The 12,627-nt window shown below is 36.6% G+C and overlaps 1 protein-coding gene across 6 annotated transcripts in view; it reads right to left on the bottom strand.

Annotated features, from left to right (window-relative positions):
• LOC309386795 (dystonin-like) overlaps positions 1–12,627 on the bottom strand; it is a gene marked incomplete at its 5' end in the record, with an annotated part of 348,938 nt that overhangs the window by 117,936 nt on the left and 218,375 nt on the right. For all 6 annotated transcript variants that reach the window (XM_081942582.1, XM_081942577.1, XM_081942581.1 and 3 more), the window contains 7 exons: positions 1,103–1,226; positions 2,631–2,787; positions 3,911–4,077; positions 4,257–4,574; positions 5,209–5,417; positions 7,652–7,775; positions 9,933–10,109. In XM_081942582.1, coding sequence (XP_081798708.1) covers positions 1,103–1,226; positions 2,631–2,787; positions 3,911–4,077; positions 4,257–4,574; positions 5,209–5,417; positions 7,652–7,775; positions 9,933–10,109 — 1,276 coding nt within the window. The remainder of the gene's footprint in view (positions 1–1,102; positions 1,227–2,630; positions 2,788–3,910; positions 4,078–4,256; positions 4,575–5,208; positions 5,418–7,651; positions 7,776–9,932; positions 10,110–12,627) is intronic.

Genomic DNA, 12,627 nt, shown 5'->3' on the forward strand with positions numbered 1-12,627 from the left:
GTAGCAATGGATAGGAAGCTGATGGAGGTCATAATCTGCCATTCCTTCAAACTGTCTACTGACAATTTGCTTCTGTCAGCACCATGTTAAGCCCAATAAATGATAACAGTGAAAGAAATATATTTTGTTGGAGGGGAGGGGATTGTACAATATTCTGAATGTGAATGTGAGGGTGAGTTCTATTAGGTAGTATGGATGGATAGAAAGAAAGAAAACAAGAGAGTAAGTTTATTGAGCCATCTGGATACCCAAGAACTGAGAATATTATTTCTGAGGAGTAACTGTTTAGAAAAAAATTAAGTTCCTTTGCTTTAAATGCATGGTTTAAACGTGTCTATTCACACACACCTATGGGGAAGGAATACGCTCAAAAGCATGATCAATATGATTGTTTCTGGTAAAAGATGCATGTGCAATGATCAGTTCTTGATATGAAACAAGCCATTATTTGGTAGAGCTATGAAAAAGAAGTGACACAGATGGAAAAATATAAGAGAAACAAGAGTAAAAGTAAAATGACTGCCAAAAAAGAAGGAATCCTGAATGAAAAAGTGTCAGAAAACAGAGAATCCTCCCAACTGATGGAATGCAAAATGAACCTAGGAAAAGACAATACGGAAGCTCTTTTGGAAGAAAGTGGTCAGAATTATAGTATAAAGTATGTACTGTGGTAAGCAGGCAAAACCACTTCATTGATTGAGAACCTGAATGATTTGCACCAAATATTAGACTACATGATGCAATAAAGAATATGGACATGAAAATGAATCAGTGGTATATTGAATCATTTTCTTAATCCATTCTGTGCATTAGCATTATTAAATATTAAGTAAGAATTAGACTCATCACTTTCAGGATTACCAAAATGACTGTCCCCCCCCCCCCCAATAAATATAGCAATGATTTGGGGAGCATTTATTAGAATGATGTGGTTTATTAATAATTTTATTCAAGTTGTATATCATGACTGTTCAATGTTTTTTTTAATAAATCTAGCAATGATTTGGGGAGCATTTCTTAAAACAATGTATTTTATTAATCATTGCATACATCATTTCAAATGCATCAAACATTCAGAATTATGCTTATCCAGCTAACGTACCTGACTTGACTCCCCATGACTTTACAGTGGAAGTCACAGCAACAATTAGGTTACACAAAGCATTTCCTCTGCTATTCATTTTCTTAAGATCAGGTGCCTTTGCATTCCATTCATCTTCCAAATCCTAAGGAATAAACAAACTATTGTTTTCAACAGTGACTACAATTATCATTTGGAGAGAACATATCTACACTCTAAAGCAGGGGTGTCAAACTCGAGGGCCGCATCAGGGTTGTGTTTGACCTCAGGGGCTGAGGTGTGTGTGGCCAGGATGGGCATGGTCAGCTTGACATCACTCATGCCAGGGGCATCTGTGGTGGCCCAAGCGCTCTGCCAGTGAATATAGGCTCCCAAGCTCCGTTTTCAGCTGTGACAGCCTCCTGCAGCCCTCAGAGGGCCATAGGAGGCTGTCGCAGCCACAAATGGAGCCTGGGAGGGCCGTGTGTGGTCCTTCTAAGCTCCCTTTTTGCTGGCAGAGGCACTGTAGGCTGGTCCTTTGCTGTTTCTAGAGCAGCTCCGCAGGCCAGATCTAAGCACCCCACAGGCTGAATCCGGCCCCCGAGCCTTGAGCTTGACACCCCTGCTCTAAAGGACTTAATATGACTAGATATGCTTTTCTCATATCTTGTTTTATCCATTACGATTCCTATCATATCATGCCTCATGTACAATCTATACTAAAAAATTAACCTTACAAAATATCACAACTCAAACCTCCTTTGAAATTCTGCCGTGTTTATTAATTACAAGAAGTTTGTTCGCTACAGTGGAAGTTGGTGACCAAAAGAGAAAGTGGCAGGGACATACAGATATCCATTTACTTACAACAGTTCATTTAGTGACTGTTCAATTACAAAGGCACTGAAAAAAGTGACATGACCGCTTTTCACATTTATGACCCTTGCAGCATCTCCATGCTTATGTGATTTACATTCGGATGCTTGACTCACATGTATGATGATTGTAGTGTCCATGGATCATGTGACCCCCTTTTGTGACCTTCTGACAAGCAAAGTCAGTGAGGAAACCAGATTCACTTAACAACCGTGTTACTAATTTAACAGCTGCAGTGATTCACTCAATAAATGTGGAAAGAAAGGCCAAAACTCACGAATTTCTCACTTAGCAACATAAATATTGGGTTCAATTGTGGTCATAAGTCTAACACTACCTGTACACTGCACCTTGTCCTACTTGTCTCTTGAAGCATAGCAGGGTTTGTTTTAACCAAAACTCAGAGCAGTTGGAAGGCCATATGTTTATTTCGGGTTTGAAATCACACATATTTTCCATTTTATCTATGCTTCCATTATACAAATAAACTTTTGTACCTAATGAGTGGCTCTCTCCTTTATTAATGCCTAGGAAAATCCTTGCATATGCTACACAGGTTTAATCCATTCTGGCCTGTGTTAAATGAGTGATGATAATGTTTGCAGCCCCTTCAGTTCAGAGGCCATTGTTTAATTAATGGACATAAAAATCCTTGTCTGGAAGTACTGCCTGTAAAGACAAACACATTTCATACCTTGGTGCTTTGCAAATGTTTCTTTAAGCTATCAGTATTTAAAGAGGGCTGTATAGGGGGGATTTTTTCTGTCGTTTCATCTATCCATTTCTTCAGAGACTCAAAATAACCCCTGAATGCATCAATTTGTTGTTGGCAAGAGGACACATCCTTCTCTCTATAAAATTAAAAACAGAAAGAATGAATTGGGGAAGTTACGGCCTCCCTGACCTCAGGATTAAATATGTAGTACTTTTCTAAGTTAAACCAGTTGTAAAAGCTGTATTCAGAGTGCCGATATATATTGAAATAATTTGATAAAGTTAACGAACAAGTGGGACAAAAAACTTCTTGAGAAGGCATACTGCATCTGTTCACACAGAGTGGCAAAAGGTTCTACATATATTCAGATCTTAAGCTTTAAAAATGGTTACCATCACCTTGAATTGCACATGGAAGAAAACTGGCAACTAGTTTAACTGTCACACCAGATGTAGTACTGGCATATCACATCGTTGCATCCGTAACTATTTAAATGTGGCATTCTGGACCATTTGCAGCTTCTACATAATATACACAGGCAGCCCCCCCCACCCCACTCCAAGTGCATTACAGTAATCCAACCAGGCTGAGATCCAGGCATGATCCAAAGATGAGCATAGAGGATTCATCACAGTATGATCTTCTCCCCAAGAGAAGCATTCACAATTGCTTGAACCTTCTGTTATCTTTCAAAAGCTATCACCAATCAGGAAAGGCAGAAAACCAAAGTACATGGGACAGAAGTGAAGTTATAAAGAACTTGCTTGAACGTCGCCACAATTTCTAATGTTGGATTTTCAACATTACCAGAGGGAGCCCCCTTGTGGAGTACTGTGGAGTAATTACCATGGCAACTTCACAGCGCTGTACAGTAAAAGCCATTTAAGGCAGGACGGTAGAAGCCATTTTAAGGCACAACAGGCTGTATCTTAACAGAACACCCCCCCCAAGGGGTGTCTTACCCCCACAGTATTTGCTTCCAGAGAGTAAGTAATCTGTGTACCATCCGACTTAGAGCAATCCAATCCAATGTCACTGCAATACAAAAGTACCTATCGGTATTAAATATAATTCTATCTCTCATTTATGAAACATGCCATTCGTTGTATTCTAAATTATTGACAAAAAGACTCTCGAACAAAGCCATGATAATTGTAGTTCTATTCATCATTAATCATCTGTAACCTTTTGACAGTCTTGCTGTTGTCATGTAATCATTATCTTCCATCTCCATTCTAAAATTCAGTGACTATACTCACTTTTCTTGTATCATCTCTTCCATTTCCCTGAATTTCTTTGACAAGACATTTACTTTTTCTAACACTAATGCCTTGTCTCCTGGTAGAGCATGAGGAGAAAGTTCTTCAATGAGGTGTTGCAAAACTTCAAGATCTTTCTTCTGCTCCATCAATTCTGTGTTGGTTTCCTATAAAATGAAGAAATAAAGTAACTGCTTTATACCTGACTGAATAACCCTAAGATTCGACATTTAGTCCTTGAACGTAACAGTTTCCATTATCATTTTAGAGCGGATGGTTACTTCACAAATGTGCCACTCAGTAAAGGTCAGAACAGCACTTCAGGAGATTGAAAAATACACTGTACCTGCACACAAAGGAACATTTCAGCAACATCCTTTCCTGGAATATCAGCCTCATTGAGGGTTTGTGTTTTCTTGTCGAAGAATGACTGAAGTTTGTCAGACAGACACTCAAACAACTCTACTGTGGTCTTCAACTTTTCCATGTCTTCTAGTTTCTTCTTATGTTTATTATGAGCTTCGCAAAACCTTTTGGAAAGCTCATTCATTTTAGCTTCTAAAGAAGATGCGGTTGAGGGATCTGCAGTTTCCATGAATTTCTTCATTTTTTCTTTCATGGCATTTAGGCTGCTCTGACGGCCTACAATGTCTTGTTCTAGTGCCTGAAATAAAATTGTTTCAGAAAATGTCCAAGATAACGTGCATTTATATCAATTATGTATGAAATATGATTGCCAACACAAATGACTAATTAATTTCTAAAGTCAGCTACTTCAGTACACATTTAGGTGTGAAAAAAGATAGTTGTTAGTTAAGGATGTTGGTAAAGGATATCTTTGCTTTTGTTCATCAACTGACAGCCCCCCCCCTTATGATGTTTATGTTAGTTTATTCAGACTAAAGGATTTGCATAGAAACATCTCACTTAGATATATTTGTCAGCTTATTAGAATATCATTGGAACATACATGTACTATGAGCTCTGAAGAAAGTAACGGGGTGGCCTCACATAATAACTATAGTTTCCCTGAAAAATAGCTTGTTTAATAAACCACACAATCCTAGTTCACACACAAGGTTAAATAATAAAACATGCCTAATAATTTGCAATTGCTGGAATCACAAATCACACGAAGACAAAATCAAACAAACTGTACTATGGTTTAGTACTGGCCAGTTTTGAAGCATTTTTTATTCTTCTTTGATTCTTTCCATGCTATTCAAATCATTCTCTTCTCTTAGAATTAAGTTTTGTCCTAGTAGAGAAAGAATTGGTTACATTACATTTCTACTTACCATATTTTTGCTAATGACATCTTCAATAGCAGCAGAGTTTAAAGGCACTTGACTGTGCAGCTCAAGATTCTTCTCAACACCATTCATCCAATCAAGCATTTCATCTAATCCATCCTGAACGCTTAATGAACGAGTCAAGGTTATTTGGAGCTTTTCATTATGATTGTTCACTGCTTTAGATAACTGGTTATACTTATCTACAATAGTGTCTGAAAAGAAAAGAAAAGTCTGTTGCATTGGGGCAGTAGATACACATACACATACAGAGTTCATGGTGATGAACTTTATAATAAATAGAAGGGGCTATCTTCTATGGAATTATATCCTACAGTCCATCTTCTATAAAATTCTATTAAATGATCCAGCACAAAAGGAAATTTGTCAATCTGAATGTGGCTTTTAAATGTCTTTTAGTAGTAAGATCTGTCTACAGAAGTCTTCAAGAAAAAATATGTATGTAAACTTTGTTTGCCACAGTCAGAATAAAGGTTAAAATTGAAATGGCTTATCATGTAAGTTTCCATTTTCGTGCCGTAGAAAGCCACAGCCTGTATGTTGTGCTATTCCTGACTCATATTTATGACAGTACAGGATCCTATCTTGCATTTATCTTCACAATCAGGATTTTGAGAGTGTCAGATTTGTTTCAGATTGGACTCTAAAAGAGGCTCAGAAGAATAAGATATCAGCTAAACTCATTTGTCAGTTAACAAAAGGGATTGCACTGTTTTCCCTTTTCCAACTATTTGTTTTTCTTTTTAGTTTTTAAAGCATTCACCTCACTTAAATGAAAATGATTTTCTCTCTTATTTATTTACCCATAATAACTGGTTATTTTTCCCATTTATGTCTAGGAAACTGGTAAAATACAAAAGACAATGGATCCTTGGAGACAATTATAATATGGATTATGAGTTATGAATCTATTTTGAATCCATAGACTCATAATATGAAATATGGGCAAATTTTCACATTAGTCACTTTGACAATATATTTCCAGGGATTTGAGAACATTTTATTCCAGATGTATATCTAGAAATGAAGCACCTGAGATTTGTGGATAACCCTGGTGGGTCCATCCTGTTAAATAAAGATTGGTAGATAAAAAATGGGCTTTTATGAAGTACCTCACCCAATAGGCAATATTCATTTTTCTAGGAAATTACAGACCTATCTTTTGCTCAATTTTATGCAGCACAATTAATCCTGAGTAATAAAATAACAGACATAAAAAAGATTAGATGGCTAAATAGACTTATAGAAATTTATTAACATTAAGAACTGCAAGGTAAAAATAAAAAAAAATAGCAATATATGTTGACTAGAAGCTTTGTCAACTAGCTTCTAGATTTTAGATTTCACATAATCCAGGATTAAAATCAAAGAAGTTAAACCTTAAGTTAGCATGCCCCGTTTTCTCTTACATTTTTAAGTCTTTATACAAGTTCCAGTAATCCGTATAGTTTGCTTGTTAGACAAGACCAATTATAATTTTTAAAGAAAAGCAAAAACCTTCTCTAGATTCTAGGGTTTTAATTTATTGAAATAACAGGATCAGCCCTAGATCCAAATTTAATTTAACCAGTTATTGACCACACATTTCTTGGTAACAGTCTCTCTACATCAATATACATTTTAAATTAAGTCATTGAAATTCATAATTCTCTAATTGAATTGAGGTATGTCCAGCTAATGCTTGAATGCACTATAAACACACTTCTCCAATTCTTTTCTGCTTAAAATATGAACCAAAATTCTACATATGCCTGGTTAGTTTTCATGCTCACTAGGCATGTACAGAAGTTCTTTAAAGGTAACCTGCTCTTTCAATGGAAATCTGAAGTTTGTTTTCTTCGTTTGGTAAACAGCTTTTATCTTGCTGGATTCTCTGATTTTTTTTTCTTGCAGATGTCTTACATCTAGTTAAAAGATATGACTTGTATTATATAGCCAAGGATACATTTTGATTTAGAGCAGATGCTCTTTCAAAATGTCATAAATAAATGTGGAGGGTCATTGTAACCTTCATGTAATTTACTCTTGTATACTCTGTCCTTCATCTCAGCCCCCGCACTTCAAACTGGTTTATACATACACACAAAAGTCAGAAAGTTAGCATGAATTAGCCTTTAAAAATATGATCTGCTACAATCATATATGGTTCAAAAATATTAGTGCACAATTAAAATTACATTTCATAAATTCATATTAAACAAAACGTCTCCCTCCCTCTAAAGTTGAGTAAAAGCTGGACAATTATTTACTATCTATAGATTGTATTCATCAAATGTGAGGAGCTGGATCACAAATTTGGCTCAGAACTAAACAACAAAGGTAGAAATAGATGAGTCAAGGAAGGAAAAAAATAGGAGTCACAAAGAGCAGATATCTCCAAATGTGCGCAATGGAAGAAGAAATCAGAAGAGACTGTGACTCATCTTACCCAGTGTATGCTGGATTTCATCTTTGTCTGGCAATAATTCTCCCCTGGTGTCAAAGAGCACTTCAGCTGCTTTTTTCAATTTCTCTACTGCAACTTGATGACTAGATACTTGTCCTTGGAGCACCTATAAAATGGTACCATTTAAAAATAGATGATAGATAGATAGATAGATAGATAGATAGATAGATAGATAGATAGATAGATAGATAGATGATAGATAGATGAAAGGAAGGAAGGAAGGAAGGAAGGAAGGGAGGGAGGGAGGGAGGGAGGGAGAGAGAGAGAGAGAGAGAGAGAGAGAGAAAGAAAGAAAGAAAGAAAGAAAGAAAGAAAGAAAGAAAGAAAGAAAGAAAGAAAGAAAGAAAGATTTCCTGGGAGATCTAACAGTTAGTAAGACAACTAGTGCAGCACAAGAAATGAATCTTAATTTTAATTCGAGCAAGCACAGATCTATGCAGCATGTTGCCGATTGTACCCTTATTCAATTCCATGAGGTTAGAAGAAACATCTCAAATATTTTGCTCTCTGTGACATAATTTGTCTCTTTCCTTACCTGGGCTTTTGGTAGAGTCACTTCAAACCGTGATTGAGAAGCTGAATATTTGTGATGCAAACTTTCAGTTTAATAATATACCTATTTTGTTCATTATATACAACTAGCTGATAACCCGGTGCTGCCCAGGTATTTATATATCCCAACCCTCCTTCGATGAACGTTGCTGCAATTTCTAATGTTGGATTTTCCCCCTTACCAGAGGGAGCCCCCTTGTAGAGTACTGTGAAGCCATTACCATGGCAACTCCATAGTGCTGTACATTAGAAGCCATTTTAGGACACAACAGGCTGTATCTTAACAAAACACACCTTGAAGGGTGTTAGGGGTGTCTTACCCCCACAGTATTTGTTTCCAGAGAGTAAGTCATCTGTGTACCAAGTTTGGTTGCAATTGCTCGAGGCATATGTGTGTGTGTGTTGCATTTGTGCTGATAAATAACTAAAGGGAGACTAGTATAGATCTATTTCAAGCTATTTAGCTCTCATCAGTTAGCCATACCCTTACTGGGAATTGAACCTGGACTGTATTACATATTAGGCATTTGTATTAGCCACTAAGACACAGGCTCTCCTCCTTTATCAGCTAAGCCAGGGAAATAGGTATGTATTGTGTCACAACCCCTGATATGCCCAAATATGGGAGGGAGCATACTGCTTCCCTTTTTCTGTCTTTCAGCTCACCCTAGGAGCCATCCAGGCAGAAAGCAGTAGTAAGGATATGGCTAGCTGATGAGAGCTAAATAGCTTGAAATAGATCTATACTAGTCTCCCTTTATTTATTTATCAGCCCAAATGCAACACAAATGTTACAAAGGCAACATAAAAAACTGGCTTTCTCTCTCACTCATCTTTCTCTGAACATTTTGCTTTAAAACATTTATCTTTATTGAAACTGCATTCTTGTTTTATTTCTTTGAATTGTCCCATAGCTGTGCCTTGATTTATTATTTTGCAATTTTCAGTTTCAGTAATGTGTTGACTTGTTGCATTAAGATGTATTTATTTTTCATTATTACAAGAATAATCACTTTTCCCATGAGGGCTGAGGCAGGTGTTGCTTTTTAAGGAAAGCCTTAGAGAATACTAGAAACAAACCTGGGATGTTGGAGAGTGAAGAGTATTTTGAACACTTAATCTTGGTAAAAGGATTATCCTATTCATGCAACCAAGGTCACTGTCTTGGGTCACTGTCTCCGCGGGATTACTAAGTAATTGTATCAGCTGCAAAAAGTAGCTCTGGCTTAAATGACAGACTCAGGCAAGTATTTTGTGCATGATTTCCCTAATATCACTTTCTTACACATTTTCTGTAATATATACACTTTTAAAAAGTGGAAGCATTGAAAGATATTTGTATTTAGGCTACTTTTTTTTCCTTTTAACGACCTTGTAATCCCTTGCATCAGGGTGGAGTCGGGAGACTGAACGGAGCTGGAGAGTTTACTGGCCGGATGCCCTTCCTGACTCCTATGTGGAGTTCGCAGCAGACAATTGCTCATTGCGCCCAGAGAGAGAAATATCTGCTGCTATCTAGGATTCAAACTCACAGTCTTCTGACTATGCGGCAAGACCTCCACCTTTAGGCCACCAAACCGCTCATTCAGGTTATCATGTAATTTCAGGAAAATCTGCATTGGGTAAATTGCATTAAAATATGGAGTGTTTTTCTTTTTTTACTTTGTAATCTGCTTTTGCCTTAATGCCTTTAACCAAGCACAAGATTTACCTTGGTTTCTTCTAATTGCCTTTGAAGATTTTTTGGATTCGCAGCAATCGCTTCAGATAGTTGCTTATTCACAGCTTCTTCACAGTCTTGGAGTCCAGACCGAAGCCCAGATGCAGCATCTTTGTAGTTTTGGTATTTGTCTACCAGATCTTTGAGATTATTTCCAAAAATACTACACTAGAAGACGCAGAGGAGAAAACAGCATTTAAAAAGAGAATTTATTTTTTAAAAATTATATTTGTAGTTAGCAGTAGGAATTTCTTCTTGTATGTACAACCCCTTGCAATTTGCCATAGGCATTCGTTCCGTTCCGATTTTGTCAGAAATTGTTTCATCAGTGGATAAAACTTTCTTGTACTTAATTTTGATATATGGCCTTTTCATATATCTGTTGTAATAAATTAACACATGGACATAAGCACACAGTGGTAAGATAGATGGGAACAAACTAGGAAACCATGTCAAGAAAATACTTGAACTTGATACTCAGCAAATGAAAACAGAATTTGAGAGAATGTCCTTTTATCTTAGATTTCAAAATGTCATAGAAGCAGATGGGGAAAATATAAGGGACATTATGACTAACATTTTGGCTGAATACATACACAAAGAAAAACAACAGATGGAATGGGAGATAGATCTGGTTTACAGAGTGAATTCAGCTTATGCTAGAACACACAATGTACCCAGGGAGGTCCATATTAAATTTCTTAGAAAAAGCACAAGAGACGAAATTCTGGGTGTGCAAAGGGGGCAGGCATTGACATACCACGACAGGGAAATAACCATCTTGAAGCAGATCCCCAAGAAAATTAGGGAAAAAAGGAAAAACTATTCGCAATTGGCGAATAAATTATACCAGAAGGGGGTGTGGTTTAGATGGTTGATGCCTGAAGGTATGCTGATATTCTGGGAGGAGACAAGAATTAGAATTAACACACCCATAGAGGCACAGGCCTTTATGGAAAAAAACAAAACAAACCTAGAAAAAACAGAAGACTCTGCAACAGATATGCAGGACACGGGAGGGGCCGGAGCTCTGCCAGCGGGGGAGAAGGGGCGACACCAAGAAAGCTCAGATCACAAAAATGAATAAGAAAACCTTATCGTTATAAACTGACCGAAAGTAGTAATGGAATTATATGTGGATCATATACTACAATGTATAAACTGATTGAAAATACCAATAGAATTAATATGCTGATTATATATGATTATGTATTAATTAATACTTTATACCCAGATGTATTCTATGAGTTTGGAGGGAGGGGGCACCTGCCACGCTTTGCAACTGCCAAAATTTGTATACCTTTCCATTTACCTTTTCCCTTGTAAATGTTAAAAAAACCAGTAAAATTCTTTTTTAAAAAAAAAATACTTGTGGATGTTTCACCAGGAAATGCAAAATTCTGATGACAAATTATTTATGTGCTTAATCTTATTATGGGTTTAATCCTACTGGCTGCATTCAAACAATATAATCAGTGCCTCAATAAATTTCATATGTATATTTTCACAAAATGCTACTGATTTTATACTATTAGATTTTTCTACAGTACATTAGAACTTTCCTCTTATTCACTGCTTTATCAGAAATTGGTTTTGAAAATACTGGCATATAACATTTTCTTTTAATGAAGATAAAGGTAATAGTGTAAGGGACTTTGTATGTATTGTAAGAATATGCATTGTAAGAATCTAAAATTTAGAAGTTTTCTCATCATTTTTTTTCTTTCTTTTTTTCCTCTTCTGACTACTGAGCGATTTTTTTTATTAATACACTTAGCACCACCTAGTGGATAAATGCCAAACTATATAAATGTTTTTTTTAAAATATGAAACTTACAGATTGTAGCAAAGTAATTAACACTGAACTTTCTATTCACTGGAAGAATTTAGGTTTAGAAGTGTGTATTTAATTAATGCATTGTCTTAACACAGCTTAAATGGTTGATTCACCTACACTGATTCGTGTAGATAAAGGCCAAACCAAATAGAAGTTCATAGGTTAAAACTTGAATTATACCCAGAAACCTTGTGAAAAACAATCAAGGCGCAAAGCACAGGTATAAAGTATACCTGGTGTGGAATAGGTACATAAATCATCAGGGGTGGAGGGTGGGAAATCATGCTGATCATTCATGCTGATTTATGTATATATTCCCCACCAATTTTCAGTCTCATTTTCAGAAATGTCACTGGGTTTTCAGTGGCTAAATTCAGGAGTGGCCCCAGGTCAGTCACTGCGCTCACTGTAATACAGGTAGTTCTTGACTTAGGTCCATTTGATTAGCGATCATTCAAAATTGCAACAACCCTGGAAAAAGTTGCTTACGATTGGTCCTTGCAGCACTGACCACCATTGCTGCATTCTCACAGTCACTTTATGGTGGTCGTAGATTCCTGAGGTCACTTGATTGCAATTTGAGACTTTCCCAGCCAACTTCTGACAAGGAAAGTCAATGGGAGAACCCAGATTTGCATAATGAACACTTGACCCATTTAATAACCATAGTGAATTGCTTAAACAGGTAGCAAAAAAGATGATAAAATCAGGCACAACGTATTTAATGACCACCTAGCTCAGCAATGGAAGTTCCAATACCAATTGTGGTTTGCTGAGGACTAGCTGTATATCTAGTCACTTTCCCTCAGCCCAATCTGACTTGTAGGGATAAAAAAAACAAACACCAGG

Source organism: Natrix helvetica, assembly GCF_964273705.1.
Source record: "Natrix helvetica genome assembly, chromosome: 2".
NCBI classification, from domain to species: domain Eukaryota; kingdom Metazoa; phylum Chordata; class Lepidosauria; order Squamata; family Natricidae; genus Natrix; species Natrix helvetica.